Raw genomic sequence first — 27,770 nt, forward strand, 5'->3', positions numbered from 1 at the left:
ATATTGGTTGTACGGACAATAGACCAAATGATCCACCTGGTTCGAACGATCTGACCCTATCCCGCTCCAATAGTGGCGGCGCCGCCAGTACCTGCATCTGGCCTTACGTCCGCCCAAAAATATGAAGACGGCCAGCTCTGTAACGATGTCGAATGCAACGAAGCAAGGATATCTGGACTTGATGCCCTGTATGTACCCATACTTTACGTTATCGCTAGTCATGGCCCCACTAGTGGTGGGGTCAATCTCGGAAGAGTTGGATAAATAGCCACACAATCCACTCTCCTCTCTTTCTTCCAAAAAATCAACACACCTTTTTTCGGAAGCACAACGGAAGATAATCCTCTTTTCCTCCTCTACCTTCAGATCGCACCTTGAAGTGCGGTCACAAACACCGGCAAGACGTATTCCAACTTGTTAAATTCGTATGTTCCCCTCTTCCCAATTGAACTCCTGCTATGTGGGACAAGTCCACTCTATCCGTGCAAGGCTATACACACAAAGCAACTAGCCCAATGCAATGGTCACTGACAGCTCCTCCCAATAGTGTTCATCACCCCTATAACGGAGGCCGACGCTCTTCCGCCCCAGGAGGTGCATCGGACTCGCCCTACACTAGATAAGAAAGATCCTTGATCAAGACTATCAACATCAACCCGCAAATATGGCTCCTCACGCAGAAGGTCCCAATGGATACACCAATGGTACCGGGCATACTACAGTGGCCAACGAGCACAAGGACCTCTTCACTGTCGACTCGCCCAACGTCGATTACACGGACAATGAGATCAAGAGCAAGTACGTCTACCGTACGACTTCCGTCTCTCAAGCTGGGGATGGCAAGTACGTTGCTACCCCAAAAGAGACGGTCTATGACTTCAAGGTCGAACGTAAGGTGGGAAAGGTCGGAATGATGCTGGTCGGTTGGGGCGGAAACAATGGCACCACCGTCACCGCAGGCATTATCGCCAATCGCCGGGGTTTGGTCTGGGATACTCGTGAAGGACCTCGTGCTGCCAACTACTATGGCTCTGTTGTCATGAGCTCGACCATGAAGCTTGGTACAGAAGCGAACACTGGCAAAGAGATCAACATCCCGTTCCATGATGTTCTGCCCATGGTTCACCCGAACGACCTTGTGATAGGCGGATGGGATATCAGTGGTATGAATTTGGCTCAGGCCATGGACAGAGCGGCTGTGCTGGAGCCTACATTGAAGGGCATGGTCAAAAAAGAGATGGCCGAGATGAAGCCTCTTCCCAGTATCTACTACCCAGACTTCATTGCGGCGAATCAGGGAGAGCGTGCCGACAACTGCCTTGAGGGCTCCAAAGCCAGTATGGCTCATGTCGAATTGCTGCGCAAAGACATTCGGTATGGACTACCGCCTTCCAGCCATGCTACTGTGACTGACGAGCGAACAGCGATTTCAAAGAAGTTCATGGCCTAGACAAAGTCATCGTGCAGTGGACTGCCAACACCGAGCGTTACGCTGATCTCGTCGAGGGTGTGAACGACACTGCTGAGAATCTGATGAAAGCCGTCGAATCTGGACACGAGGAGGTCTCTCCATCCACTGTCTTCGCAATTGCTTGCATTCTCGAGAACGCACCTTTCATCAACGGTTCGCCTCAAAACACCTTTGTTCCCGGTGCTATCGAACTTGCTGAGAAGCACGGTGCCTTCATTGGTGGCGATGACTTCAAGTCGGGCCAGACCAAGATGAAGTCCGCCTTGGTGGATTTCATGATCAACGCGGGGATCAAAATCACCTCGATCGCCAGCTACAACCACCTGGGCAACAATGACGGCATGAACTTGAGCTCCCAGAAGCAGTTCCGATCCAAGGAGATCTCAAAATCCAACGTTGTTGACGACATGGTCGAAGCGAACAATGTGCTCTACAAGCCTGGAGAGCATCCTAACCACACTGTGGTCATCAAGTACATGCCAGCCGTTGGAGATAATAAGCGCGCACTTGATGAATACTATGCAGAGATCTTCATGGGTGGACATCAGACCATCAGCTTGTTCAATGTCTGCGAGGACTCGCTCTTGGCTTCTCCGCTGATTATCGATCTTGTTATCGTTGCTGAGATGATGACTCGTATCACCTGGAAGGCCAGCGAAGGTGACGGGGCTGCTACGAAGGACTACAAGGGCTTCCACAGCGTGCTTAGCATCCTGAGTTACATGCTGAAGGTAAGACTTCTGAATCCCTTTTTTTTAAATACTTTGACTGACTTCCTTAGGCTCCTTTGACCCCTCCAGGCACGCCAGTTGTCAATGCCCTGGCCAAGCAGCGTGGGGCCTTGACCAACATCTTCCGCGCTTGTGTTGGTCTCCAGCCAGAGTCTGATATGACACTGGAGCACAAAATGTTCTAAGCCCGCTTCATGGACTGGTTTTGATGTAGGATGTGCTGAGAAGTGGATGGCGATTATAGGACGCGACGAGTGGCCTTGCAGTTGTAGGTTGAGGCTCCCTTAGTACTCTCGTTTAGGCTCAAGGAAGATGCCCCCTGACTCGATCTGCAATGACTGAAATACATGCTTGATGCTCTGATTTCGTTGTGACGTCCTCCACGTTTGCCCTATAAATTAGCGCCAAATGCGGCCGAGATATCGGATGAATGCAATGAACTCCACCATCATTTATCCATCACTCTCCAACTGCTGGCGCAAAGACTCTATTGTTCTCTTCCCATACTTTTCATTAGTATCAAACCTTTCGATCCCCGCCAATGGCACCGCAAATAGCCTCCATCCAATCGTTCTTCCAGCCAGAAACTCCCTCTGCTCAGAAAACGCAAAAGCCAGCACCGCAGCATCGTCGACTTTCTGATACCGGCGATGGCTTCTCCTCCTCCGAGATCGAGGCCGCTCTTCACCCTGCATTGCACAAATGGCAGCCACGCACAACGTACAACGAGACTGACATTGGCGATCTGGTCCCTGGCCCAGGTTGCGTAGCGCTGATGGGCAGGATCGTCAATTTCCATCACATCGCGACACCTAGCAAGATGCCCAAGGCTGCCCAGGGATGCTTGAAGCTTGCTGTCAAAGACGATACTGGAGCCTGCTCAGTGAATACCCCTCCATCAAGTCTACTTGCCCTGAGCCACCCACTTACAGACACGCACAGGTGAAGCTCTGGTACGCAAAAGTTGACTACAATCTCCGTCTCGGCCTGCTCGTCTCAATCTGGACACCTCACGTCTCCAACGCGGAGTCCAGCTCCTTGACTGTGCAAGACACATCTCTCGTCACCTCCATCTTTCCCGAACGAGACAACAGCTGCTACTTCCTGGCGCAAGAACAGAGCGATGATAGCGTGATGTGCAAGACTCCGTTGGGCTATCGCGATGGCAAACAGCTGGATGGGTTGATGACGTTGAAGAGCTTTATCGAGGGAGGTCATGAGCTTGCGGACGGGAAGATTCTGGTATGTGTGAAGAGTATTGGGGGGAGAAAGAAGTGTGAGGATTGCCCTGCTCCAAGGACAGAAGACGAACACGGTGGGCTGACCGTCTTCCTAGTCGTCACCAAGAAAGGCCAAGAAGCTGAGAAAGTGGACGTCAACGTGTTTGACGACACGGCAGATGCCAAACTCACCCTCTGGGGGCCCCACTGTTCCTCTCCGGCCTACTGGAAGACATCGTACACAGTCCTTCTCGTCACGCGCCCTGGCTTATACGGTGACGGGAGACCACTACTCTCGCTGACCAATAATACCCATGTGGATGTTGACCCGTGCATGACGGATGCGTACTGGCTGAGGGGCCATGCGCAGAGATTGACGAAGAGGGAGCATGTGAATCAGCCGTTTCCGGAGGGTGGTATGTGTCTCGGTCGGTGGGGTTAGGTGGGGCTGATGGGGACAGTGTTTGATGTTGAGGAGGCTGCGGAGTCGGAGCTGAGGATTGTGTTTACGTTGGCCGATATCGATGAGTTGTAGGTAGGCATCACGCTCAAGCTCCCGCGTGTTCTAACAGAATGGTAGTGTTCGAGCAGCACCGGCGGGTCAAACAAATTTTCTCACTTTGGACAGACGGCTTCTGATGCTTCCTAGAGCGCTACGTCGGATATCTCAGCCTGACGATTGTTGAATTGAACATCTACTCGCTTTATCAACGCAACATGCTACTGTGCACTGAGTGGTGAGGTCAGCGGAGATTGCTAATAGCCGTTCGCTGATTGCCGTCAAAGCTGCGGTGTCCCGATCTTCGCCAACGCTATCACCACAAAGTGCAAGCAGTGCGAGAAAGACTTGGTCCTGCGCATCAATCCGCGCTTGGTACGCCCACTTTTGACGCCAAATGCAGCCCCCGATCCTCTCGCACCGCTAATCGACATATTTCCAGGTGGGACTCCTGATAGATGAAACCGGCGCCATCACCTGCGGCAAGCTCGTATGGTCTGACGACGCATGGGGACAGCTCCTGGGCCGCACTGCAGAAGAGCTGGCTGGTTCGAATCTGACGCTGCTGAAGTATCTGGAGAACCGTTTGCTATTCTTGAAGCTTGCTGTTATGTTCGGGTGGAGTGAGGATGTGGGCAAGCTATGCGTTCTAAGGGTTACAATTGTCTGAAGAGATAGGAATATTACCCGCGAGGCTGGCTTGGACTGAGCTGAAGATGTATGGGAAAGGTATCTCGCTTTTATGTTCGGCTCATGTGCTCAGCGACGCCGGTTTTCGTCATTAAGAACGTTCAGAAACAGATCTGGAATCCTTTTGCTTGCTGTAACGGTATCCAAGAGAATGGAGTCCACAGTTTGAATTGGAATGCCAGTTGCAGATTCTGAACTTCTGCTGTAGTTGTAGAAAAGAAGACAGACGTTAGGAGCCTTCGCAGCCCGGAATGTACATCATGGAAGTGTCACTGCGAGATGTCATCAGTGTTGTTAGTATGTCGTATAGTGTGATGCTCCAGCTGTGATTTCGTCTGCTATGGAGCGGAATTTTGAAGAACGATGATGCTATCATTAGTGAGTCGTGGGTCCATGGAATCATGGCTTTTCAGCGCGACTTAAGTAGTTGTGGCCCACACTTGCCCAACACTTTACCTCTCATCCCATCTTGAGTAACTAACGCCACAGGTCGCGGGAATCGCTTGCCTCCATATCGGACCTTGGTACCTATTTTTATTTAAGGAGACAGGTCTAGAGACTTGCAACGACACGGAAGAGCAGCACTTCTGTCAGGGATCTTTGATACTACTCCGTGGAAACGGAGATACAATAGTACTGCTGAGTCAAGATATACATTTGAGTGCATCTGCAGCTAGCGCGGTGAGTTCCCGGAGATGAGAAAGGAGTCTCGTTTGTATCTGGTATTTGGCGCTTAGACTGTGGCAGGGTCGGCAGGCAGGAAAAACCCCACCGAATCATCTTTTTAGGTCTAAGAATATAGAAAAGGCACAGCTTCACATATGCCCACTTCCTCCAGGCGTACCTCCTCCCCTCCAAGACTGCCATACCTCGACGCCGACGAAGCACGTGTCCCATATCTGAGCCTGACCCTAACCTAACCACCTTGACCGGTCGACCTGAGAATGGGGATTTCATATGGAGTCTCGTGGAAGCAAACACTGTGGACGGCCACTCACGGTGCAGAACATTATTCGATTGTATCGATTTAAAGGTTGGAGGGTTGTACGCGCAGCTGCCCCTATTGAAACGTGGCTCCGAAAGATGAGCTGAGCCAGCAAATGTTTCTTATCGGGATACACATGTCACTCCCACTGTAAAGGACATTCTGCACATTGGACCATGCCAACGTCTCCTACAGGAGTTCGCGTTTCGGAGTCGAGTGTTGATGTTAAGATTGACGGGATGAAGTTGGACGCGAGGATCTTCAGGGGTATCTCCGTTTGGATCAACAAGCTTTACGCCAAGACGAGCTGCCGCTATCCCTTGCATTAGTGCGGTTGACCTGCAGGAGACGGCAGTACTAAAGTACGGAACCAAGAAAATATTGAATTTGCTGCAGTTGGAGACTCGGGAATAAAAGAAGGAGATTTGATGACATTCAAAGAAAGCCAAGCAAATATCCACATTCACCCCCCACATCTGCTACTTGTTTACTTGTCGTCGAGGTAGATGAAGTAGCTATCTTCAAAAGGAGACCAAGTGCCTACTTTATTACTACTTTTATTCTCTCCAGGTTGCCATAATTTCCTGTCAGTCTGTCAGATTGTCGAGAAGCGCCAAGCTTCGATCGTATCAAAAACCTAGACGAACTCGGTTAGTGGCGTGCCTCAAAGGGATTGCTCCACCCTCCATCTCTGCATTTCTGTTCTTCAAATTCCTCAGCAGCACAGCTTCAACAGCGTGTTCGTAGAGCAGTGGAGATTGATTGACGTCTCTCCTTCAACGTCCAGACAGCCAATCCTTCCTTCTCTAGAGCCAAAGGCTCGACACTCACCTTCATTTCCCTTGGGCGTCAATGGCCCAATGAATGACCTCCCATCCCTCGCTCCTGTCAATCCACTCGGCGCCTACAGTAAATCCTACCTCGACGGCCACAAACAATCGTCATACATCCACATAGTATCGATTCATCACATCTACAGAGAGCAAGCAGGTTGGCATTCTGGGGGTCACGGATCGACGCATGTTTGTGCACCAACAACACGAGAGCATTCCTCGACGCGGGTCTTAGTGTGGGACAGAGATGACAAGCAAACATGGCAAACACAACCCGTGCGTCAGGCTTCTTACCATCAATCAAATGCTCAAACTGCAATGTCGAGATCCCTATCTCAATGATGGGAGACCATGTCTGCTCTCAAGGTACCTATCACCCCTCGACGGAAGCTTCTTCAACATACTAATCATACCGCAGCTCCCCCTCTTCCCAGCTCTCGACTCCATGCTTTGAATGGCCCTTTTGCACCAACGACTCTGAAACATACAATGGGTGCTCCCCTTTCCAGGCCCCAGAAGCCCATACCTCCACGGCTTAATGCCGCTGCTACATGTATGTGACCGGATCCGCTCACATACACACATAGAATCCTCGAGCTGACTATATCATCAAAGTCGATTCAATCCTCCAAGCAGACCAGCATTTGCCAGAGTCAATGGCCGTGCATACCGCGCGGAGTGCGTCACCTGCAATCCACAGCAACGGCACCAAATCTCCATTCAGAATGCCCTTACTTCGAAGCTCCACCTCTCCATTGCCAAGTCGTCCAGTATCGCCGGTATTACCCATGCCCCAGGACTGTGCTTTCCCTCCCTTCCCGACGGCCAGGTCACAAAGTACTACTCCCACTACACCATTGGAATCAAGCTTCAACTTTCCCTCGAGATCGGGCAGTCCCCAGGAACAGATCGGTGCAGTTGCTAGGCACGCGCCATTGAACTCACCAGCGAGTGGTGGTGGAATTCTGATGCAGAGGATGAACGGCATCGCGCCAGGCCCTTTCAACCTTAGAGAAAATGGGGACTTTAATCCATCAGGTCACAGGAAGTCGCCCTCCATGGGCAGCAGTCGCGATTTCGTCAGAACCTCGAGATCGGCCAGTCCCAAAAGACATGTCCAGCGGCCGTCGACTTCAAGTTCGAATTACACACGCAATCCTTCTCTTTCAAGCATCTCGGCTGGGCCTAGATCCTTATCAAACCAAGGTACAACAGAAGTGCCCGTTATACCGTCGATGCCCAGACCATACTTCCAAGACAAGTCCGACGGCTCAGCACATGTGCCTCTACCATCTTTTGACTTCGGTTCCTTCGGACATGAGGACCGCTCGCATACACTCCCAAAGAACGATCGTGACGCTGCTCCCTTCAAATCTCGCCCGAAAATGGATAAGACACATTCAGAGCCTTCGGTTCACTCACACAAACCTAGACCTTCTGTTGCTGTTGCTGCCATGCAACCTCTTTGCGAAATCGGTAGTACCAGCTCTTTCAAGCCTTCTCGATCAGTGCGAGGTCGTGCCGTCTCCCCAGCCGTAGGTCAAACCGGCCCTGAGCAGTCTGTGAACCACCACGCCACTGAATCACGGGATGATCGAAGGCTTGGGGATGCACCTCCTGTACCCATGCCTGCCCAAGCCGCAGAAATCTTGGTGCATGACAATCCCAACCATAAGCCACACGAGTCGACCTCATCCAACGAATCTTACGGCTCTGGGGCGAAGAGTGGCAGCTCGGTTTCCACGCCGCACGAATCGACCTCATCCAACGAATCCTACAGCTTTGGTATGAAGGGTGACAGCTCGAGGTCTAGTCCGCCACTCAATGAGTTGCCAAAACATGGGAATGCACACGCTTCTGGTGATAATCAAGCCAGCAGTATGTTCAAGGGTTTCGTTTTCGGCGTCGAAGAGCCGATACCAATGCAATATGAACAAACTGCGGGTCACCTTCAGTCATCTCGAATGGAATCTCCAGCCCCACTCCGTCCAATGAAGGCTACCTTTCCTCCACATGAAGATGGATCAGTCCGAAATCGTTCGTCTGCTACATCTCCAGACGAGTACACAGTTTCTTCCTTCGCTCCCCAAATGAACAACCTTCGTGTCTCTCCAGCACCTCCAGCTCATCCCAGGTACCCAAACCCATCAGCTCGACGACCATCACCCGCCAACAAAGGTAACTGCCGTGGTTGTGGAGCCTTCATCCAAGGGAAATCTGTCAGCTCAGCGGATGGACGGCTTACTGGACGATATCACAAGCAATGCTTCGTGTGCCAAACGTGTCAACGACCTTTTCCGACGGCAGACTTCTACGTCATGAACAATCAACCATACTGCGCGCGACACTATCACGAGCTCAATGATTCGCTGTGCACGAATTGCGATCGCGGCATCGAGGGACAGTACCTGGAGACTGAGTTGCAGCAGAAATTCCACCCTTATTGCTTCAGCTGTCAGGACTGTCATCTAATACTCCGAGACGACTATTTCGAGTTCAACGGCAAGACGCTGTGCGAGCAACACGCCTTTGGCGCCGCACGCACATCAACGCCATCTTCCCTGGGCCCTGGACGCCGGTTCCCCGAAAGAAGAACCACACGCCTCATGATGATGTGATTTGCATAATCCTTAATATCATAGTGATACCGCTAATACTTCCATGCCATCTATCTGATTCCTTGCATTTACAAAGCCTTATACCCTTCCAGACGAGCGTTGATTTTCCCCTTCCCAATGTATAAAACTAAATCCTAATGTTTATATCTTGCACCCTTGGTGGGCGTTTCCGTTTCCGTGAAACACGGCTTGCCGCAGCTTCTGGTTTCGAGGAGAGCATGTACTGGAGCATTTGCAGCGGTCCCATGTGACGTGGTGTTTGACACCCAAGGTTCCCGAGGCACACCTTGGTTAAGCCGGTGTGACGTGGAGAATGGATTAATTAGTTCGGAGATTATTCATCCAGTAATACTCATGCTTGACTACTACCTACATGCCCCGTTTTGAAATGCCATCCGTCTTGCCTCGCCGTCTGCAGTGAACGTGCATCAACCCCACCCCACCAATACACATCCACAGGCTGACTGCTACACCGGGAACCAGAAGCCGACGCCAGGGATACTCGTCGAAAGCGACGGGAGCCGAGCTGGGTCTCACAAACACTTCCGGTGCTGCGATACGATCGTTCAATCATACACACATACACATACACATCCATTCACTCATTCATTCAAATTCCACCTATTGAAAAAATCATCACGCTGGCCCGCTAACGCAAGGTAAGGCAAGGCAAGGCAAGGGAGGGAACGACAAACGAAACGAAACGAAACGAAACGCTCGCAGGCCTCCCGGAGACCCGCGTCGAGCTGCGCTACAGGATCGAGGGAACTGGATAACAGGATAGAATAGAATAGAGAAGAAACGACGAGACGGATTGGAATCGATCAAGCTCCGTTCGGCTCCCCCGACCCCGTCGGCGCCGGATCCTCCCCCACCTTCGGCGGCGGATCCCGCCTCGCCGGGAAGCCCGTGCCGCCCTTCTGATCCTCGTACAGGGCCAAGGCGTGGCCCCTCGCTTCCTTGAACCTCTCGAAGCCCGCCGGGTTGCCCCGCTCCCACGCCGACAGCTCCGCGGCCGTGGCGCGGATCATGTCGAAGACGGTCTCCGGGCCCAGCCGCTCGACCCTCTCCTTGATCTCGCCGCCTTCGAACGCTTCGAGCCGCCGGCGCAGGTCCTGCAGGTGTTGGGCTTCGGACTCCGTGCCGGTCGTGCCGTGGGCGTGGTCTTCGGTCTCGGGACGCAAGATGTCGCGTTTGATGCGCTGGTTGAAGCGGTGCATGCGGCCTTCTTCCTGGGCTTGGCGGGAGGCGAGACTGGGGGAGGAGGTGCGGCGGGAAACGGAGGCGGGACGGATGAGAGGGGTGGTGCTCTCGTCGATGTCTTCTTGGTCGGGGGAGGCGGGTTCGAGGGCTGGGTATGTGGGAGTGGGGTGGATGAGGGTGTTGGGGTGTTCGAGGGAGGAGGTGCTGGCGTTGTCGTCGGAGAAGGGTTCGGTGGTCGTGGTCGTGGGTTTGGGTAGGCGAGTCTCGGGGTATTCGTTTTCGAAGCGCTCGATCATGCGTTCGAGGGTGGAGTCGAGGAATTGGAGACGTCCTAAAAGAGATGTCAGTAATAGGTACGCTGAATGGTTAGGTGTGCACCCACGGTAGCTCAAATCATCGCCACCCTTGGCCTCCTTGATCAAAGCCGGCTGCAATCTCGCTCTGATCTTCCTCGCACTGTCCAACAGGTTCTTCGACATTTCTCGGGCTTTACCCTTTGAAACCTCGCTTCCCTGCAGGACCTTCTTTGGCGTCCCAGTACCGCTGTGTAACGGTGACAAATCCTTTGAATCTTTTCTCCCATCAGCAGCTCTGTTCAGACATATATCCAGTGCTTTGACCACGCCTGTGCCACCGACGATATAGTCGTCATCAGGGGCTGGGTCATCACTGTCGTGGTTCCCCGGAAAGCCATCGATGTGACCTACGAGGTGCAGCAGGATGTCCGGGACTGTCAACTGCTTCTCGCCGCCGTGAGGGTCAGCCATTGCCGCTTTTGCTGAATCTGACGTTTCCGCAAGAGGTAGGCGTTCAAGATTCCTCAGTGAATAAGCCACAACCTGTTTCGCCAGAGCTTTGACAACCTCACTCGAATCTTGGCTTGGAACGTCAACGTCAATGCAGATAATGGTGTCTGAGACCCGCACGGCAGCCATCAGAGAGGCGTACAAAGCACAAGCTTCCTCTTGCATTGCTTCAGTCTTTGCCGATGCCAGCGGTGAAAGAAGGTGGTTTTCCAAAATATTGAGATGTGCCAGACTTTGGCTTTCTGGCAAGACTTCTGCCAAAGCAATGGCATGCTCGGGTGTCATTGCCACGTCCATGAGATGTATCCTTCTGATCATGGGCAACTGAGGTACATACTTTCGGATCAGTCCAAGAGCAGTCGGTCGAGTGAGGAAAAGATCGCGATTATGAGACAGATCGATGAAGCGGAAATTTGGAAGTTGTACCAGGGCGGGGAGTAGGGCCTCAAGCGATGATGGTGCAAGATTACAGTCGGCAAGACTCAATGCCCACAGTGTGCTCTTCTCGTCCACTGCCTCGGCCAGCATGTTGAGGTCTTCTCTAAGATCATTGCCGCCCAGATCAAGACCCTCGCACTTTCCGCTCCGTAGGTAGCGTATGACATGACCCAAGCCCTCTGGAGTGATGTTGTTACCCGCAAGACCAAGCCTGGTAGAGCCGCATCTCATGACACCGTCAACGATCTTCCCAATGCACTCGGTGCTCAGACCGCACTCGGCCATGATAAGCTCCTCCAGACGATTACCTCCAAGTCTTTCGGCTAGTGCTTCTTGCAGGAGGGTTGAAAGTTCGATCGGGCCAGGCGGAGGAGGACTATGATGGAGAGGAGTGTGGTGATGATGCTTGACGCTATCCGCCATTGCTGATGATTTCGGGAAAGGTATCATAGACACATCGATACCTTTCAATGATCGAGACATGTACATGAACAGGGCAATATGTCGCCAGCCTTCGCTTCCAACCTTCGGGTTATCCTTTAATATAAGCTTCTCGATCACGCCAAGCTGCTCTGTCACTTCCGTAGTCCCACCATTAATCCTTTTAGCAAGTTTCCTATTGTGTTTAGCTTGTTCCGGTGTCTTCGCAGCAAGGAGTCCAGCAAGTATGACGCGTACAGCTTCATCTCCTAAGCCGCAATTCTCTAGTACCAATCTCTTGACGGGCACAACAGCCAGGTAGTCCCCGAGGGTGATGAGATCTGGAAGTTGCATCCAGTAACCTGAGAGATCCAGACTTGAGAGGATTCCCGGCGTCATGACATGGCAGGCAGATGGTGAGGAGATCTGCTCGACTATTCGTTTTAAGATGGGCGTCTCTCGCAATTGACAACATCGTCGATATATACGTAGAGGGTCGGTTGTCGGTCGATCTTGAGACTTTGGCGGAGTGTCAGCGCCAGTGGGCGTATCGTTGGCGCTACTGCTGCTGCCCTCCCGACGTACTTCAATGGGTATCGAACCATTGGCCAAAGCTTCCTGGTGCTTCCGCTCTTTACGCTCTTTTCTTTCGCCCTCAGAGCGCTTCTTCTTTTCCTTCTTCCTTGTAGGTTCCTTGACCTCGCTGTTCTCCGGAGCCTTGGACTCTTGGGATTTCTCTGGTGGTGCAGGTTTCACTTCTTCTCCAGAAGCTTTGACGACTCCGTCCTTCTCTTTCTCTTCTGCCACTGTATTCGGATTCTTCAGCGCAGCACCCTCTCCTTTCCTCTGCTTCTGATCCTTCGTTTTCTTAGCCTCGGTCTCGTGCTCCAATTTAGTGAGGCTCGGTTCTTCCGTGAGGGACGGCGCAGGTGGTGCTTGCGGTTCCGTCTCGGTATATTGGGCTGCGCCTGCAATTTCGACGTCTACACAGAATGCCACCCTCCGCAGCTTCTTGAGATCCAGATCTGGCAGTGAACACCTTTCACGGTACGGATCCACATTCATCGTCCTCCTTGGGCAGACTCCGCACGAACCTGCAGCCTTTGCGGTGCTGCCGCCACCGCTGGATCCCAGCCGTCTCAGTGCGCTCTGTATAAATGTATGCCCACCTTTGCCAACATTTGGTGGGGTGGAGGGAGGTGTGTCTGTCTTTTTGGCATCTTTAACTGTTGGTGTAACGGCTGCGCCAAAAGGATTTGAGAAGTCGGGTTGAGGGGTGTTGGGTGGCGACTTTGAGACAGGAGATGGTAGTGAGCCGGTGCTGCTGTTAGGTGAATTTGAATTGGTGGAGAACTTTGAGCTTAGGCTTGACATCCACGAATTCCGTCGGCCCATTGGGGTTGCTTTGGGATCTTTCTGGTTCTTGGGAGAGCTGGGACCTGGCTCGACTTTCTCTGAGCTCGCACGTTGAAGGATATGAGGACGATGTACATGACTATGGGATTGTGTAGAAGAGGATCCATTGGCTTTGGGCGCAGTCGGCTCGTCTTCGCCTTGTGAGGGATCCTGCTTGTTTGGCAAAACTTTCTCATCTGGGGAGGGAGTGGAGATCGAATCCTTCTTCGAATAGTGATCTATGTACAGTCATCAGCATTCGGAGCAGAGTCGTATATGAGTGAACTTGGCGGCAACGCCCAACTCCGCATCGTCTAAGCTTCCAATATGTGGTGGAGGTCAGCGAGAAGGAAGATTGCGTACCTTTGGGCGAGTGGTGCAACCAGCTTACGTCGACACCATGTATGCCCTCCATGACTGATTAATATGAGCTCTGACTAGGCGTTCGAGAACCGTTTAATGTTGGAATTAGTATGCCACTTTTGATAATGCGCCCAGCATGGCGATCTGCGGGGTCACTCCGAGGAGGCCAATCGAGGCGGATTGGGGGTGCTATCGACGAAAAGGACGCATGATGCCCATGATTACCAAGTTTCCCTCTTCAGCGAGCGCTGCGACATACGTTCAAACGAGCACTGTGGACGGAGACGCTCTGTTTACATCACACGTGGGAAGATTCGAGAAACCACATTGTCGTCTGAGAGGCGGGACCAATGATTACGGGATCAGCTACCGAGGGCCTCCGTCCAGTAGAGTGGTTTCCAATCTGTGCAAAGTTCCAAGTAATTTTGCTGCGATGAAGCCGTTCAAGGTCTTGCAACTGAGGAAGTATATTTTCAAATTCATGCTGGTGTGCCGGGTTCATTCTCTGATCCTCTGGGGAAGTGGAGAGCACGAGAGTAAAAGGGCTTGGCGTGGCGACATGTGGAAAAAAAGAGCTACTTTGGCCTGATGGAGAAGAAACATACCTGATGAATTAATTACCGTCAGGAGACCACAGAGTCCAGATGTTTAGAACGCCAGAGGTTGGGGTTTTTAATGTATGGTTGGGGATAACCTAACAATGGGATGAGGAGCCCTTCATTCAGAGAGCTTTTTTATTCATTGCTGGCTCGTTGTTCTAGCTCTACCTGCTTGCTGAACGTATGCCGACGCCATCTAGCAAACTTTCTCATGCCACAAACCCCCCTCACATCGACTCCTTGACCTTCCCAATCTTCGCCTTGACCCTCTCTTGCTTCTCCTCATAGCTCATCTTCGGCAGCTTATGCTTCTTGCTCTCCGCCTTCCACTCATCCTTCGACTTCTTCTCTTCCTCTCCCTCCTCCTCGTCCTTCATAAACGGATCCTCTCGAATAGCCTTATGGGCCTCCTGGTACATCTCCTCAAGCCCATCAGCCTCGATCTCATCATCAATGTAGCCCTGGAACTGCGACTTGTAGCGCTCCTCGTCGTCATCGGCGAGAGTCTCCATATACTCTGCTACGTGACCGCCGAAGATGTATTTGCGTAGGGTCTCGGCGTCGAGCTCTTTGGTTTCGATGTCGTAGCCGGGGAATCGGTTTTCGGAGTGGGGGATTAAGATGCCGCCGTCTGATGCTCCCTTCAGGGCTCCGAAGACCTTAGCACCAGTAGAGGTACGAGCGAGGCCGACGTCGAGGAAGCATTTGAATGGGCGACGGTTCTCGCCATCGTGCTCGGCAGCTTCAGTGAGCTTGTATTCGCCATCCGCCTCTTCAACGCCAGTGAATGTATCAGCGAGTTCCAGCTTTGAGAGAGCGCGACGAGCGATCAGAAGCCCAACGCAGTAGGCGGCTGCCCAGTTGGTGAGGCCGTGCTTGACACCATAACGCTTGAGTTCGTGAGCGTAGGCGGCGCAGAATACCTTGTCACCAGTGATCTCCGAGGTGACGATCTGGCAGATAATATCTTTGTTGGTGAAGCGGACAACGAGGCGGTACTTGGGAGCGTTGTATTTGTTCTTGGCCTGAGTGATAAGACGCTTGCGGGCGTAGTAGTCGGTCTTTCCTGCTCGACGACGCTTATACTTGGTTTGGTAGCGACTGTGCTGTTGTCAGTAGCTAGCTTCTATAGAGGAAAGACCGTGAATGATACTTACCTATAGTAGGCGCTATTTTTGACAAGCTTGGTGAAAGGCTGTGTCACAACCCGGAGTCAGCAATTTGCGCTTCAGATTCCATACCGAAGCATCTTGCAGAGACTCGTCTCCAAGCATGGAAGAACTGCCACGAGCTCCAACATAAGACTTACCATGTTGACGGCTATGCCTTGTTGTCGTTGTCAAGCTGTTGATTGTGGTTGTGTCGATCAGAGCTTGCGGAGGAAAGTTTGTGGGCATCAGATCTCGCTTGCGTTGTCAGGTGGGTGACGAGCCAAAAAACTCAAGCCGCACAAAGGCCTCCTGAGGGAGATATCCTCCACGCGTGTTCTACTGATTCTGAAGAGGCTGTTGGATGAGTTTGGTATACATATCTCAAATTCAATAGACAGCTTCTGTCTTCCAATGGAGACCGCGGCATTGGTACCCAATGGAAATGGCTCCACAAGAGTTGACGATGTACAGTGGACTGTGACGCTTTTCTTGCAAATAGCTGAGTACGTACAATGGGTATTCGTAGAAGAGAGGCTATGGAATGCACCTGTATAATGATCAAAAGCAACGCAAGCCATGCTGCAAATATCCATCCTCAGCCTATACAATGAAGAACCAGATCTTCTCCCACCAATTATTGGCTTTCCGCTCCGGCCAATGCGCATCCGCTGCGTCCAGTGCCGCCTTCCCAGTTTGAATATCTGCGTCTTCGGGCCTGACCCACCGCGTCCGCTTGAAGACTTTCCAGAACAGATACAGCCCGCAGTATATAGGTATGCCCACATAAGCCGTGATGAAGTCGTTATGATCGAATTTCTTCGTCTTGCTGGGAAACGTGTAGAAGCCATTGAAGAAAACAATTATGCCGAAGAAGGAGAGGGAGAACCAGGCGCTGTAGGGTTGGAAGCGTGATTTGAAGACGAGCGTGTCGCGGCTGATGCCTTGAGCGCGGAGCGCACTATGGAACCTGATGTACGCGACCGAGACGGACATCCAGGTCAAAAGAGCGGTGATTGCTGTAAGGTTTTGTAACCATTGGAAGACCGATTGGGAGCCGGCGGAGCAAGACATGTAGGTCAGCAAGGAGATGGAGGCGGTAATGCCGATGCACCAGTATGGAACGCCCCTAATTTACGGGTGTTAGTGATGCTAGCGGTCATCGGAGAAGTGAGAAATTGTGACTTACTTCCTAGAGCATGTCAGTAAAAATCTCGGCGCTTGGCCGTTCTGGGCAAGTGCGTATAGATATCGGGATCCCGTGTAGAGGAATGCATTGGCAGATGAGGTTGCTGAGGTGAGAATGACAGCGTTGACGATTGACGGCAGAACGGGTACGCTGGCACGGTAGATGGCGATGACCCATGGTGAAGCGGCTCCTCCAGGAGAATCGTTGTGGATAGCGTCCAGGAGCCGTGACTCGTTGTATGGGATAAGAACACCAATGGCAAGTGAGCCGAGGACGTAAAAGAACAAGATACGCCAGAACACACGGCGGACAGCTTTTGGTATGTTGCGCCTTGGGTTCTCAGATTCTCCCGCGGCCACTGCTACCGTCTCGACACCACCGTATGAGTAGGCGGCATTGACCAATGTCGAGAAAAGACCGAAGAAACGACCTGTGTTGCCGTCCGCGATATATGGCTTCATAGCTCCAGGATGCTTCCAGTAGCGAAACCCGAGTCGGTCACGCGTTGGCCCTCCGCCAAGGTCAATAATGAAGGCAAAAATGATGAGTCCAATGATCGTGATGATTTTGATACTCGCGAAGACAAACTCGGCTTCACCGTATATGGAGACGGCAAATATGTTCAGGGCCACGACCACAACGATGATTACAGAGATCCAGGCTGCTACGTTAATGTCCACAGCCCCGCTCCAAAATTGTATCACAACAGCTGCTGCCGAGATTTCTGCGCAGAGGGTAAGAGAACAGTTGTACCAATTCTACACATTCTTGTCAGGCTGCTGTAACACATGCACATTGGTGTTGAAGACTCACGTTCCATCCTACAGCGAAGCCCATTGCCCCGTCCACATATCTAGCACAAAATTGTGGAATAGCACCGGGTAATGGCAACCATGTCGCCATTTCACCAAGGCACTGCATCATAGCGTAAACAGCGGCGCCAGTGAAAGTGTAGCCGAGGAGGAGACTGAGAGGTCCAGCCATGGTGAAAGCTCGTCCAATACCGAGGAACACACCTGTACCAATTGTACCACCGAGGGCGATGAATTGGATGTGACGCGATTTGAGACTAGAACGGTCATTAATTGATCGCATCCCAATCGCCTGATACTTTATCAACGCACCCGCGAGTAACATAGCCATGTTCTTCAGCAGTCTCCACGTCGCCGTACATGTCCGCCGCTTCGCCGAGTTGTAGTCCCCGCTCCGCCGTAATCCTATACGGATCGTCGTACATCCTCGAAGAGTCATCGTAGAGCGCGGATCCCGTTCTAGTCTTCTCCAATTCCATCATCTCGTACGAATCCTTTTCCGGCATCGTTCGCAGTAAGTTGGGAACATGCATTGAGCGCTCAAAATAGACAACGAAGATGAAAGCAAATCAGCAAGGAGAGGGAATCATTTGGACCTCGATCGCTTGATCCACGCGAAAAGCTTTCATAAGGACAAGAAATGATGGGCAACGTCACGGAATCCGCAGATGTACCTAGATGAAGAAACTACGGTCATAGAACTTGCGCCCTTGTTTTTGATGTGACCTTGCTACTGGCACTAGCGAACATTTCAATCGGCCTAGGGTTGCAGAGCGTAGATCTGGGTTGAAACCTCCATTATTGAATCCGACTTTTTGGTCTCACAACGGCAAAGCTACTTGCTACCGAGGTGCCTTCTCCTCAAGTCCAGAAACCTGCAAGTCCATTGAAGCGAGATCTCTTGGGGAAGGCGATGGAAACCCAAATTCTGTAGGTGTGTCGTGTGCAACAGAAAGGTAAGTTGGTTTAGGTCAGCACATGCAGGCGGGAGGCACGGGAACATGGGCTTTATTTCCCAAGGCAAGAACCCTGCACGCGGACGGCAGTAAGCGGAAACCACATTTTGGTGCACCCCTCAGCGAAGAGGCAATTCAGGTACGTTATTGGCCCTTTCACTTTATCCCGTTTTGAATCGCCTTCATTCACCTTGAACGCAGCGAGCATAGTCGACAAGCTCAACCGCTCGCACATGATGACCGGCCGTCAACGTGAAACAACTGTAGAAGTGAGTCGCCTAGACTAGTCCACATGTGATTTCTGGTCTGCTGGTCATAGCTCCGCACAAGGCTTTCCCAAATCCCAAAGCATCAATTTTGGCTGGGGACTGTCAGCTTCGAAAGGATGTTAACGGCGGGTGATCGAAGTCAGGATAGGCGGGAGCCAGGGCGTCTCAGCCGATGATTGGCTCAATCTTCGCTTTGCGAGGACAACCCAAGTTTTGCGTTTCAGGCTAATTGAGGGGATTTTGTGCCCAATAACGACGCAAGATCGTCTCTGATTGTCGGCGCAAAAGCTTGGAGGCCTGGACTTTTGAACTTCATTGTAGTGCATGGTGGTACCGATATCGAAGTGAAGAATCTCATCACATCACCATCTCTATCTGCCATCAGAATGAACATCTGATGCCACTAAGGGTCGTCCGCCGACTACTTATCATTTCGGATGTAACAGTCTCGAACGGCAAAGATTGGGGGTCTGCAGATACAACTCGAAGCAAGTAGCGGGCAACTTCCAACTACCGTAAGGAAGTCCTAGATGCCAGACTGGCCAGTATGAAAGTCGAGCTTGAATTGGTCTTGGTTAGCGCGATGGTCGGACGAGTGCCTTCTTTCTTGGCGTGTGAAAGCCCCCACCACCCCTACCATCAGCTTGCCCTGTCGCTTTGCTTCGGTCTGTCGAGGACCGCGACAGTGATGAAAGTCTTGGGATTTGCTTCTGGCGCTTCCTCAATCCATACCGAGAGTGAAGTCGGGAATGACGTGGATGCTGAAGTAGCTCAGGTGTGCAGGGCCGCAATCAATCTCGTCAATGACTCGTACTTTTTGGCTCTAACACGTAGGCTGAATCTCAGCTGCACGTTAGTTCAATGGCATGCCTATGGGTCGCCGTAGCAGTTCGGCGGTTTTGAATTTTATTAGGAGCCTAAAACGTACTTACGAGAAGAGAAAAGAAAAAACTGATGTGTAAAAGCGTTCCGTGCTGAGTGCATTTGTGTTGTGAAAACTCTTGTTGCCTTGATGTTCTCAAGAATCACATGCTTTTACCAAGGATTACCCATTCTTCTGGCAGCGCATCTGAAATGTGTCAATTGAGCATTGAACGTAACGACACTCCAAACGTCCGTTGCAAACGTTCTATTTGACTGAGAGGCTTTGTCTCCTTTGGCGATCATGAGTCAGGTAGAATGCGAGTGGGTCCACCGAAGACCGGCAGTTGCAGAGTAGAAAGAAATATGTGGAAGGAGGGTGGAGGATGGTACGTTTGAGAGAGACAGGTGGGGACAAATAAGAAGGTAGGTAACAACGCATTCTCTCCACCAAATTTATCGTCATATTAGCACAAGAGGTTTGGTTTTTGACGGATGTCTTTTATGTACGAAGTCTCCTTCGTCTAGCTCTTTTGTTCTATATTCCAACTCCCAACGCCTTGCTTTCACCCAGCCTCATTCGTCATGAAGCTACCTTCGCAGAGTACTTTCCTGCCGCTTGATCAAATAGCGAGCTCTTCTCTTGCAAGTCGACCAAAAGTGGGTGCTCAGGCGCTATTCCCTTCAAGCTTGATGTAGGCTCGCTCGTATCTTTGCTTGAGATCACGTTCAACACAATTGAGTTCGCAATAGCCTCCATATCATTTGGATCTTTCTGGACAGCCTGCTGCAGCGCTGCTTCGGCTTCGGGTAACCGGCCCAGATGCAGCTCTGCGACCGCTTGACCAACGAGTGATTTGGTTGCGGAGGTGGAAGGCGCTTGGGCCATTTCTTCGAAGACGTAGAAGGCTTGTTGGTAGCGTTCGCCGCCCTGCAAGCGTAGAGAGATATCAGCCTCAGTCTTCCGGGGTAGGACCAGAAGTCAGCTAGAAGTGATGTACCATCCGTAGACCAACCCATGACTCGGCAATGTTGACAAGCAGGCTATCTTGGGCCCATTTGCGTGCTGCTTGGACTTCCTTGAGGGCGAGATCTGTCCTATTTTGCTGGAGATGTATTTGCACAATGAGAGCTATCCTGTGCAATAAGTCTCCGTCAGCGTTCGGGAACGTATCAAACGGGTATAGAAAGGGCTGGACCTCGTACGCTTCAAGGCTTCCCTGATGCCTGCTTAGTAGCAATAGAGCTTCCTCCGTTTTCCCTGCAGCCTGTAAGACCGTTCCGCCGAGCAGTTGCACGGTTGTGTTTTCTGACTCCGTCTCGACCAGGCTCTCAAATTCGGAGACGGCATCTGAAGTGCTGCCTGATGAATGTTGTGCGAATGCCTTGACAGCAGCGAAGTCTGGCGCATTGCCCGCTTTCCCTATACTTGCAAGGACCTCCTTGGCTTGACCGACAGCGATCTGAGCTCGCAGCTGGAGTACTCGAGCTGGCGTCTTATTTTCGGATGAGAGAGAAGAGGTGTCGAAGTCTATTACTGTTTGATATTGTCCTTGGTGAAAGGCATTGTGGATGTTGAGTAGCTCTAGTGAGTGGTTAGTACTGGGCCTTTTTTAATGCTCCCTTTGCGTGTATGCTCACCCCCCTCTGCTGAGAATGGATCCATGATTAAAGATTAAATCCGGGGAGGCACGAGGATACGAAGTCGATAAAGTAGACACTTTGGACAAACATAAAACCGCCCTGACGGCTCTTCCCGCGCCCGCAGCTGAATGTGAAGCTCAGGTGCCCCACCCATATAAGCAACCCCATTTGGAGGTACATTGTTAGAGAATTAGCCCTCTTGTGGAGCTGTATTTTCTACGTATTCATATCTCTCAGAGTCCAGTATCTGTTCTGTCCCATTTGTCTTCTTTCATTACTTTCAGATACTCTGATCTCCTCCGCTTCCTAGAGCACATGAGGGGCGTTCCCCGTAGCACCCCAGGTCTTCTTACCACCGATCTCATCGACAGCCGGCTTGGCAACACCGCGGAATCTGACACCTAGGCTTGCTTGGACCGTCCCCGGAGAGCCTCAGGGTTCGACATACTCTTTTCACACTATGGTCCGCATTGCTTTACCCAATCGTCTAAAGAGTCACAATGGCAAAAATGGAGTAACCAGTCAACCTGACAGCAGGGGCACAAGCCCCATGCGAACCCCTATGGAAACCAAGGGCTTGGTCCTCAGGACGAGAGTCTTAAGAGTAAGTAGGCTACGCCATATCTAAGCTACCCTTAAAGAATCTAATGGATGCACGGTTAAGGCAAGGAACTTGGCAGCAAAAGACAAGAGTGGTACCAGTGATCCCGTGAGTGCTTATGCCATACCAATACCTTCCATAGTACGGTCTCGGCTGATGGCAAAAGTACCTCGTTGTGAATCTTGGAGACGCGAAACAATCCACTCCTACCGTCAGCAAGAATCTCAACCCAGAATGGAACGTCTCCTTCGATCTACCCATAGATGGCATTCAGAGTGTGTTGCTAGAGGCTGTTTGTTGGGACAGAGATCGGTTTGGCAAGGATTATCTCGGCGAATTTGACGTCGTCGTTGAGGATATCTTTGCCAATAGCCAAACGGTGCAAGAGGTGAGCTATCTCTGAAGCAGCTGCAGTTCTCCAGCTGACTTTCCCGAGTCTCGCTGGTATACATTGGAGTCAAGACGGAAAGACGGAAAGAAGAAGGGCGCGAAGATTTCTGGCGAGGTACAGCTGCAATTCTCGCTTGTGGACACCTCAGATCTGTCCGCGCCTCCGCAGGATGTCCTTCAGAAGTTCGCGAAGCTAGTCGCGATGAGTCCAGAAGATGAAAGTGATGGGGACGAAGACCTTTCCAGACTCGACAGTCTGGACCTCGAAGACGAAGATGAGGACGAGGATGGAATAGATGAGAAGAATCCTGAAACATCTGACGAGACTGATGATCCCGCAAAGCCGGCCAAAGCGGAGAAAGAGAAGCGGAAGCGGAGGCTTAAGATGAAACGACTGAAAAAACAAGCAAAGGCCAGAGCATACGAGTTCACTGGAGGCACCGACGTTGTCGGTATCGTGTTTCTGGAAATATGCAAGATCACTGATCTCCCGCCGGAGCGAAACAGTAAGCGGACAGTAACAAGTTGCTCTCCCAATTCCTGTTAACCATCTCAATAGTGACAAGAACATCGTTTGACATGGACCCCTTTGTGGTAGCTTCCATAGGGAGGAAAACGTACAGGACTCGGGTCATTCGCCATAATTTAAATCCAGTATACGACGAGAAGATGGTCTTCCAGGTCATGCGGCACGAGCAGAATTATTCCGTGAGCTTCTCCGTTGTCGATCGAGATAAATTGTCCGGTAACGATTTCGTCGGCACCGCCAACTTTTCCCTTTCGAACGTCACATCCGTCGCTCCAGAGGCAGATGCCGAGACGGGCCTCTACAGCCTGCCAGAACCTCCAGATCCCTCTTTGGCGTTACCAACCCCCAAGCATTCGAGATTCAGGCTACCACTATCGAGGACTTCTTCAGCCTCAAGCTTGAACAAACTCACCAAGCCGAGTCTTATTACCAAGGGTTCGCAGGCTTCTATGAGTGGCAGCGCGCAGCCAGATCCGCAACCCGGCTCAGCGAGTGCACAAGGTGACTGGAACCATCTCACCCCAGCAACATCGGACGCTCCCCATGAAGCAGGAGAGGAGCATACAAGCCAGAATGAAGACCCGTCGATGAAGTTCTACACCCTCCCTCTCGTGTTAAAGAATAAAGAGCGTTGGGAAGACAAACATAGTCCACAGCTATTCGTCAAAGCAAAGTATCTCCCATACCCCGCGTTGCGGCAGCAATTCTGGCGTGCAATGCTCAAACAATACGACTCAGACGAAAACTCGAGACTTAGCAAAGTGGAGTTAACAACAATGCTTGACACTTTAGGTTCGACGCTGAAGGAGTCAACCATCGATCATTTCTTCGAAAGGTTCTCAGATACGAGCGATTCGCCCGATCCCGTCTTAACCTATGACCAAGCTGTTATCGCTCTGGAGGATCAGCTACATCAGCCGATACGAAGGAAGACTTGGAGTGATACCATGAGAGGCTACATGGACCATGCACACTTTTCAACCCAGAGTAATGGAGAAGACAAGGGGAGTGTTGATAACGATATGCCTGCTATGGAGGGCATTGCCAAAGAGCCTCTGAATAAGAATGAAGACCGTTCGGCCGTTCCTGCAATCTCCCAGGATTATATTGGCTCGCAGGGTGAATCTGGGGACTTGATAGAAGAGAATGACCTAACGGACGAGCGAGGCGAAGAGCATGTGGTTGAGATCCGCGAATGCCCATTATGTCACCAACCGAGATTGAACAAAAAGTCTGACGCCGATATAATCACCCACATCGCCACCTGCGCAAGTCAAGATTGGAGGCAAGTGAACAACATCGTCATGGCAGGCTTCGTCACCTCGAGCCAAGCACAGCGCAAATGGTATTCGAAGGTCATCACCAAGATCTCATACGGTGGCTATAAGTTGGGTGCCAATTCAGCCAACATCTTGGTCCAGGACAGAATGACAGGGCAGATCAACGAGGAGAGAATGAGCGTGTACGTTCGGATTGGGATTCGTTTGCTGTATAAGGGGTTGAAAAGCAGAGATATGGAGAAGAAGCGAAGTAAGTCTGAGACTCAGGGGAAAGAGAGGACACTACTGACAAATGGCAAGTCCGAAAGATGCTCAGGTCGATGAGTTTCAAGCAAGGGAGAAAGTACGATGATCCAGCTTCGGCTCGAGAGATCCAGGGCTTCGTCAACTTCCACCAACTCGACATGTCAGAAGTCCGCAAGCCAGTCGAGGAGTTCAAAAATTTCAACGAGTTCTTCTATCGAGAATTGAAGCCAGACGCAAGGCCATGCTCGGCTCCCGGAAATTCCAAGATCATCGTGTCGCCCGCAGATTGTCGGTCTGTAGTCTTCAACAACATGGACGCTGCCACCAAGATCTGGGTCAAAGGTCGAGAATTCTCTGTCCAGCGGCTTCTAGGGAACGCTTACCCGCAGGATGCAAAGCGGTATACGAATGGTTCTTTGGGTATCTTCCGGCTTGCACCCCAAGATTACCACCGCTTCCACATACCAGTGGACGGAATCATGGACAAGCCCAAGTTGATTGATGGAGAATATTATACCGTCAACCCAATGGCTATACGGTCCGCTCTAGATGTATACAGCGAAAATATCCGAGTCGTGGTACCGATCGATTCCGTCTCCCATGGTAGAGTGATGGTCATCTGCGTGGGTGCTATGATGGTCGGTAGTACAGTCATCACAAGGAAACCCGGAGAGGAGGTTCATCGGGCTGAAGAGCTGGGATACTTCAAGTTTGGCGGTAGTACGATTTTAGTCCTCTTCGAGCCTGGTGCTATGCAATTCGACGATGACCTGATTGACAACTCGAACGGGGCTTTGGAGACTTTGGTAAGGTTACCAATGCATTTGAGCCTCGCTCCATCCCTGCTGACATTCCGCTAGCTTCGCGTAGGCATGTCCATCGGTCATTCTCCGGAACAATTGCAGCATGCGCCTGATATGCCAAAGAAAGAAGAGCATGTTACTGAGGAGGAGAGACAAGAGGCTAAGCGCAGGATAGAGGGTAGTCTTGCCCCCTCGACCACGATATCCGGGCCTTCCTCAATGAAATGAATAAGGTATGAATATTGCGCAACGACTGCTTTAGTAAATAGCATCGGAACTCCTGATAAAAACGGGAAAGCGGAGCGTAGCATTTGCTCTTCTTTGTTTTCCCTGTAGAGCGCAGCGTTACCATGGTACTCCTCGCCAGCTTCAAACGAAGCCTGATGCGAAACAACTCTGGCATCAAATGTTTAACCGTAGAAGGAAAATCGCGTGAAGTACTCTACGAGTAGAAGACAAATCTCACAAAGGTCGCGTGTTGGGACTTTCAGGGCCAAGCTGAATTCGGCTAGCGGTAACACGAAATGTAAACAGCGAACGCAAGCTTCCGCCCCCTCCCCTTCAACAACTTCTACCCTGGGATTGCGACGATACGTCTCAACGACAAATTGACTACCAAGGTGTCTGTGCGGTCGCATAGAAAAGGAAGGAGCGACTGCATTCTCCCTCTGAGTCTCAAGACCTTCGATGAATCGCAATTCCAATTTTACCACGCGCGGGCCTTGATTTCACCAACCACGATCATCAACCTCTGCAGCAGCATCAATGACAGCATACGCGACGCGCGCTCCGCTGCAATTAATCAACAATCCACATATGATGAGTGAGCCTTCACGTGGCGGACGAAGGAGAAGCTCAAGACTTGAGGACAAGGAAGACGCACCATTCGCCAACGGCATAGTACATGATTCGGAGCCAGTCAAGGGGCGTCAAAGTACCACAGTGAAGCAAGGAAAGGCCAGTGTCAATGGTGCGGGTGTGAAATCAGCGGCGAAAAGGCAACTTGGTGAGCATCCCTGAACACCATGGTGGAGAAACAGGATTTTTCTTGGAGCTTCATTGGGGAGCGACTGGATTAGATGGTGCATCAGAGAGGTGTGACTGACTGAATTTATAGCTTGGGACGAAGAAGCCGATGGATTTGCATTTACACGGACGCGCGCAAAGAAAGCAAAAGCGGAGGCTGTACTAGCCAGTACTGCTGAGGAGCCTAGGCAGGAGGAACAAGCTGAACCAGCGCCAACAAGGAAGTCAAAGAAGAAGGCCACTGGTTCGCCCAGTGCCGCACCCGTAGAAAATGGAGGGGAAACAGCGAGGAGGAGAAGCACAAGGCATAGCGGAGAACATGAGAATGCGGATCCACCAGCTTTGCCTGTCAAGAAGAGGAGGAAGGACCGTGCCTCCAGCGAGCTGAAGCCCGACCATGGAGGCGAGAGATCGCACATGGACAATGAGCGAGCGAGAAAAGACCCGCAGCAGAACCATACGCAGCCGATTGAGGTTACGTTCGATGCTACGAAGATCGCCTTGCCATTCGCGGACACTCCGATCATACGGCGGAATAAGGAGATGAGGAAGACGAATGCGACTCGAAGAAGTAGCCTGGGTATGAGAGGGAGAAGGGCAAGTTCGTTGATTGACACAGGCAAATCTAATGGTAACAAGTTCGTTTGCGCCTTGACCGTGTCAACGCTGACTGTAAATCAGCCATGCCTCATGATGAAGTCGAAAGTTCCGAATTCTACAAGCACATAGCAAGTGATGGACTCTCGGAACCACGACGAATGAAGCAGCTCCTCACTTGGTGTGCGACACGAGCGTTGGGTGAGAAGCCTCTGTTTTCGACAGAAGATGGAAATGCAAGATTAGCAGGTATGTTCACGTCCGATCAGATTAAGAGCATTAATTGACACCTCTGTACAGCCCGAGAGATACAATCGCAGCTGCTGAAAGACTTCTCGACGAAGTCCGAGATGTCAGACTGGTTCAGCAGAGTGTGTTGAAATGATTCCAGAGCAAAGAGCGTTCCGGAAAAGTGTACTGATTCCACTACAGAACGATTCAACACCAGAACCTTCGTTACCAAGACCAAATCCTATGAACGTTTCAAACCTAGCCAAGATACAAGACCTGGAGCAACAAATAGCCCGGTATGAGCTGCACCCTTCTCCTATCCCTTACGAAGAAGGCAATTACTGACAGTGTCCCGTGATCTAGTCTGCAAACGGAGCGCCAAACTTGGGAGTCTCTCCTGCGCCCTCCGCCCGACAGCGCAGTTCTTCTCCCACCTCTTCCCTTAGACCCACCAGCTCAATTAGCCATCGACTCCAACCTCCTCTCCGATCCCGCCCAAACAGCCGCCCTGGAGACCCTCCAATCCTTGACCTCGGATTTCCAACCCTCCCTCTCAGCCATCACATCGTCGCGTCTCCAAGCCATAAACCAGAACCTCGAATTCGACGTCGACAAGTTCGCCCACAACGTTCACGCATTGGGTGCATACAAAGACGCTGCGGAAAGGATAGCGGACGAGGTCCTGGGCCTGAGCGCCGAAGCTCTAGAGAAGAGGGATCGAGAGGGCAAAGCCAGAGCTGCTGGGGAGGGCGGCGAGCCAGGCATGAGGGATGTGCTCAGGGGCTTGAGCCGGGTGGTTGATCGGTGATGATGACCGAAATGGCGTGCGTCCGTCCGTCCAACTCCCAGTCGACGAGTACGACGAAGGAAGAATAAACAGCTTGCGAGAATTTCAATGATCTATATCGAACCCTTCC

The 27,770-nt window shown here is 51.5% G+C and overlaps 9 protein-coding genes across 9 annotated transcripts; 5 read left to right on the forward strand and 4 right to left on the reverse strand.

Moving 5' to 3' along the window:
* Positions 1 to 664: 664 nt before the first annotated feature.
* On the forward strand, positions 665 to 2,387 carry HO133_002042 (uncharacterized protein; the record flags this gene model as incomplete). Its single annotated transcript, XM_037292969.1, has 3 exons — positions 665 to 1,374; positions 1,425 to 2,202; positions 2,253 to 2,387. 3 exons carry the CDS (start codon positions 665 to 667, stop codon positions 2,385 to 2,387), a joined length of 1,623 nt encoding a protein of 540 aa, XP_037150622.1.
* A 356-nt stretch (positions 2,388 to 2,743) lies between these two features.
* HO133_002043 (uncharacterized protein) lies at positions 2,744 to 4,591 on the forward strand (the record flags this gene model as incomplete). Its single annotated transcript, XM_037292970.1, has 7 exons — positions 2,744 to 3,085; positions 3,145 to 3,838; positions 3,884 to 3,953; positions 4,003 to 4,022; positions 4,072 to 4,159; positions 4,209 to 4,296; positions 4,364 to 4,591. 7 exons carry the CDS (start codon positions 2,744 to 2,746, stop codon positions 4,589 to 4,591), a joined length of 1,530 nt encoding a protein of 509 aa, XP_037150623.1.
* Positions 4,592 to 6,689: 2,098 nt separating this feature from the next.
* On the forward strand, positions 6,690 to 9,047 carry HO133_002044 (uncharacterized protein; the record flags this gene model as incomplete). The annotated part of the gene is made up of 3 exons (XM_037292971.1): positions 6,690 to 6,795; positions 6,848 to 6,982; positions 7,045 to 9,047. The coding sequence occupies 3 exons, from the start codon at positions 6,690 to 6,692 to the stop codon at positions 9,045 to 9,047; spliced, it is 2,244 nt and encodes a 747-aa protein (XP_037150624.1).
* An 824-nt stretch (positions 9,048 to 9,871) lies between these two features.
* Positions 9,872 to 13,724, reverse strand: HO133_002045 (uncharacterized protein; the record flags this gene model as incomplete). Its single annotated transcript, XM_037292972.1, has 3 exons — positions 9,872 to 10,581; positions 10,633 to 13,548; positions 13,673 to 13,724. 3 exons carry the CDS (start codon positions 13,722 to 13,724, stop codon positions 9,872 to 9,874), a joined length of 3,678 nt encoding a protein of 1,225 aa, XP_037150625.1.
* Positions 13,725 to 14,498: 774 nt separating this feature from the next.
* Positions 14,499 to 15,583, reverse strand: HO133_002046 (uncharacterized protein; the record flags this gene model as incomplete). The annotated part of the gene is made up of 3 exons (XM_037292973.1): positions 14,499 to 15,372; positions 15,429 to 15,466; positions 15,581 to 15,583. 3 exons carry the CDS (start codon positions 15,581 to 15,583, stop codon positions 14,499 to 14,501), a joined length of 915 nt encoding a protein of 304 aa, XP_037150626.1.
* Positions 15,584 to 16,022: 439 nt separating this feature from the next.
* HO133_002047 (uncharacterized protein) lies at positions 16,023 to 17,926 on the reverse strand (the record flags this gene model as incomplete). The annotated part of the gene is made up of 4 exons (XM_037292974.1): positions 16,023 to 16,548; positions 16,609 to 17,366; positions 17,422 to 17,677; positions 17,733 to 17,926. 4 exons carry the CDS (start codon positions 17,924 to 17,926, stop codon positions 16,023 to 16,025), a joined length of 1,734 nt encoding a protein of 577 aa, XP_037150627.1.
* A 2,163-nt stretch (positions 17,927 to 20,089) lies between these two features.
* On the reverse strand, positions 20,090 to 21,172 carry HO133_002048 (uncharacterized protein; the record flags this gene model as incomplete). The annotated part of the gene is made up of 4 exons (XM_037292975.1): positions 20,090 to 20,437; positions 20,508 to 20,643; positions 20,713 to 21,091; positions 21,148 to 21,172. The coding sequence occupies 4 exons, from the start codon at positions 21,170 to 21,172 to the stop codon at positions 20,090 to 20,092; spliced, it is 888 nt and encodes a 295-aa protein (XP_037150628.1).
* A 438-nt stretch (positions 21,173 to 21,610) lies between these two features.
* Positions 21,611 to 25,227, forward strand: HO133_002049 (uncharacterized protein; the record flags this gene model as incomplete). Its single annotated transcript, XM_037292976.1, has 7 exons — positions 21,611 to 21,754; positions 21,815 to 21,859; positions 21,918 to 22,139; positions 22,188 to 22,647; positions 22,701 to 24,200; positions 24,251 to 25,002; positions 25,057 to 25,227. The coding sequence occupies 7 exons, from the start codon at positions 21,611 to 21,613 to the stop codon at positions 25,225 to 25,227; spliced, it is 3,294 nt and encodes a 1,097-aa protein (XP_037150629.1).
* A 588-nt stretch (positions 25,228 to 25,815) lies between these two features.
* On the forward strand, positions 25,816 to 27,661 carry HO133_002050 (uncharacterized protein; the record flags this gene model as incomplete). The annotated part of the gene is made up of 6 exons (XM_037292977.1): positions 25,816 to 26,005; positions 26,117 to 26,656; positions 26,707 to 26,871; positions 26,923 to 26,993; positions 27,055 to 27,149; positions 27,217 to 27,661. 6 exons carry the CDS (start codon positions 25,816 to 25,818, stop codon positions 27,659 to 27,661), a joined length of 1,506 nt encoding a protein of 501 aa, XP_037150630.1.
* Between the last annotated feature and the right edge of the window lie 109 nt (positions 27,662 to 27,770).

The sequence above is a fragment of the Letharia lupina genome, assembly GCF_014066315.1.
Source record: "Letharia lupina isolate WasteWater1 chromosome Unknown contig_14, whole genome shotgun sequence".
In the NCBI taxonomy this organism is placed as follows: domain Eukaryota; kingdom Fungi; phylum Ascomycota; class Lecanoromycetes; order Lecanorales; family Parmeliaceae; genus Letharia; species Letharia lupina.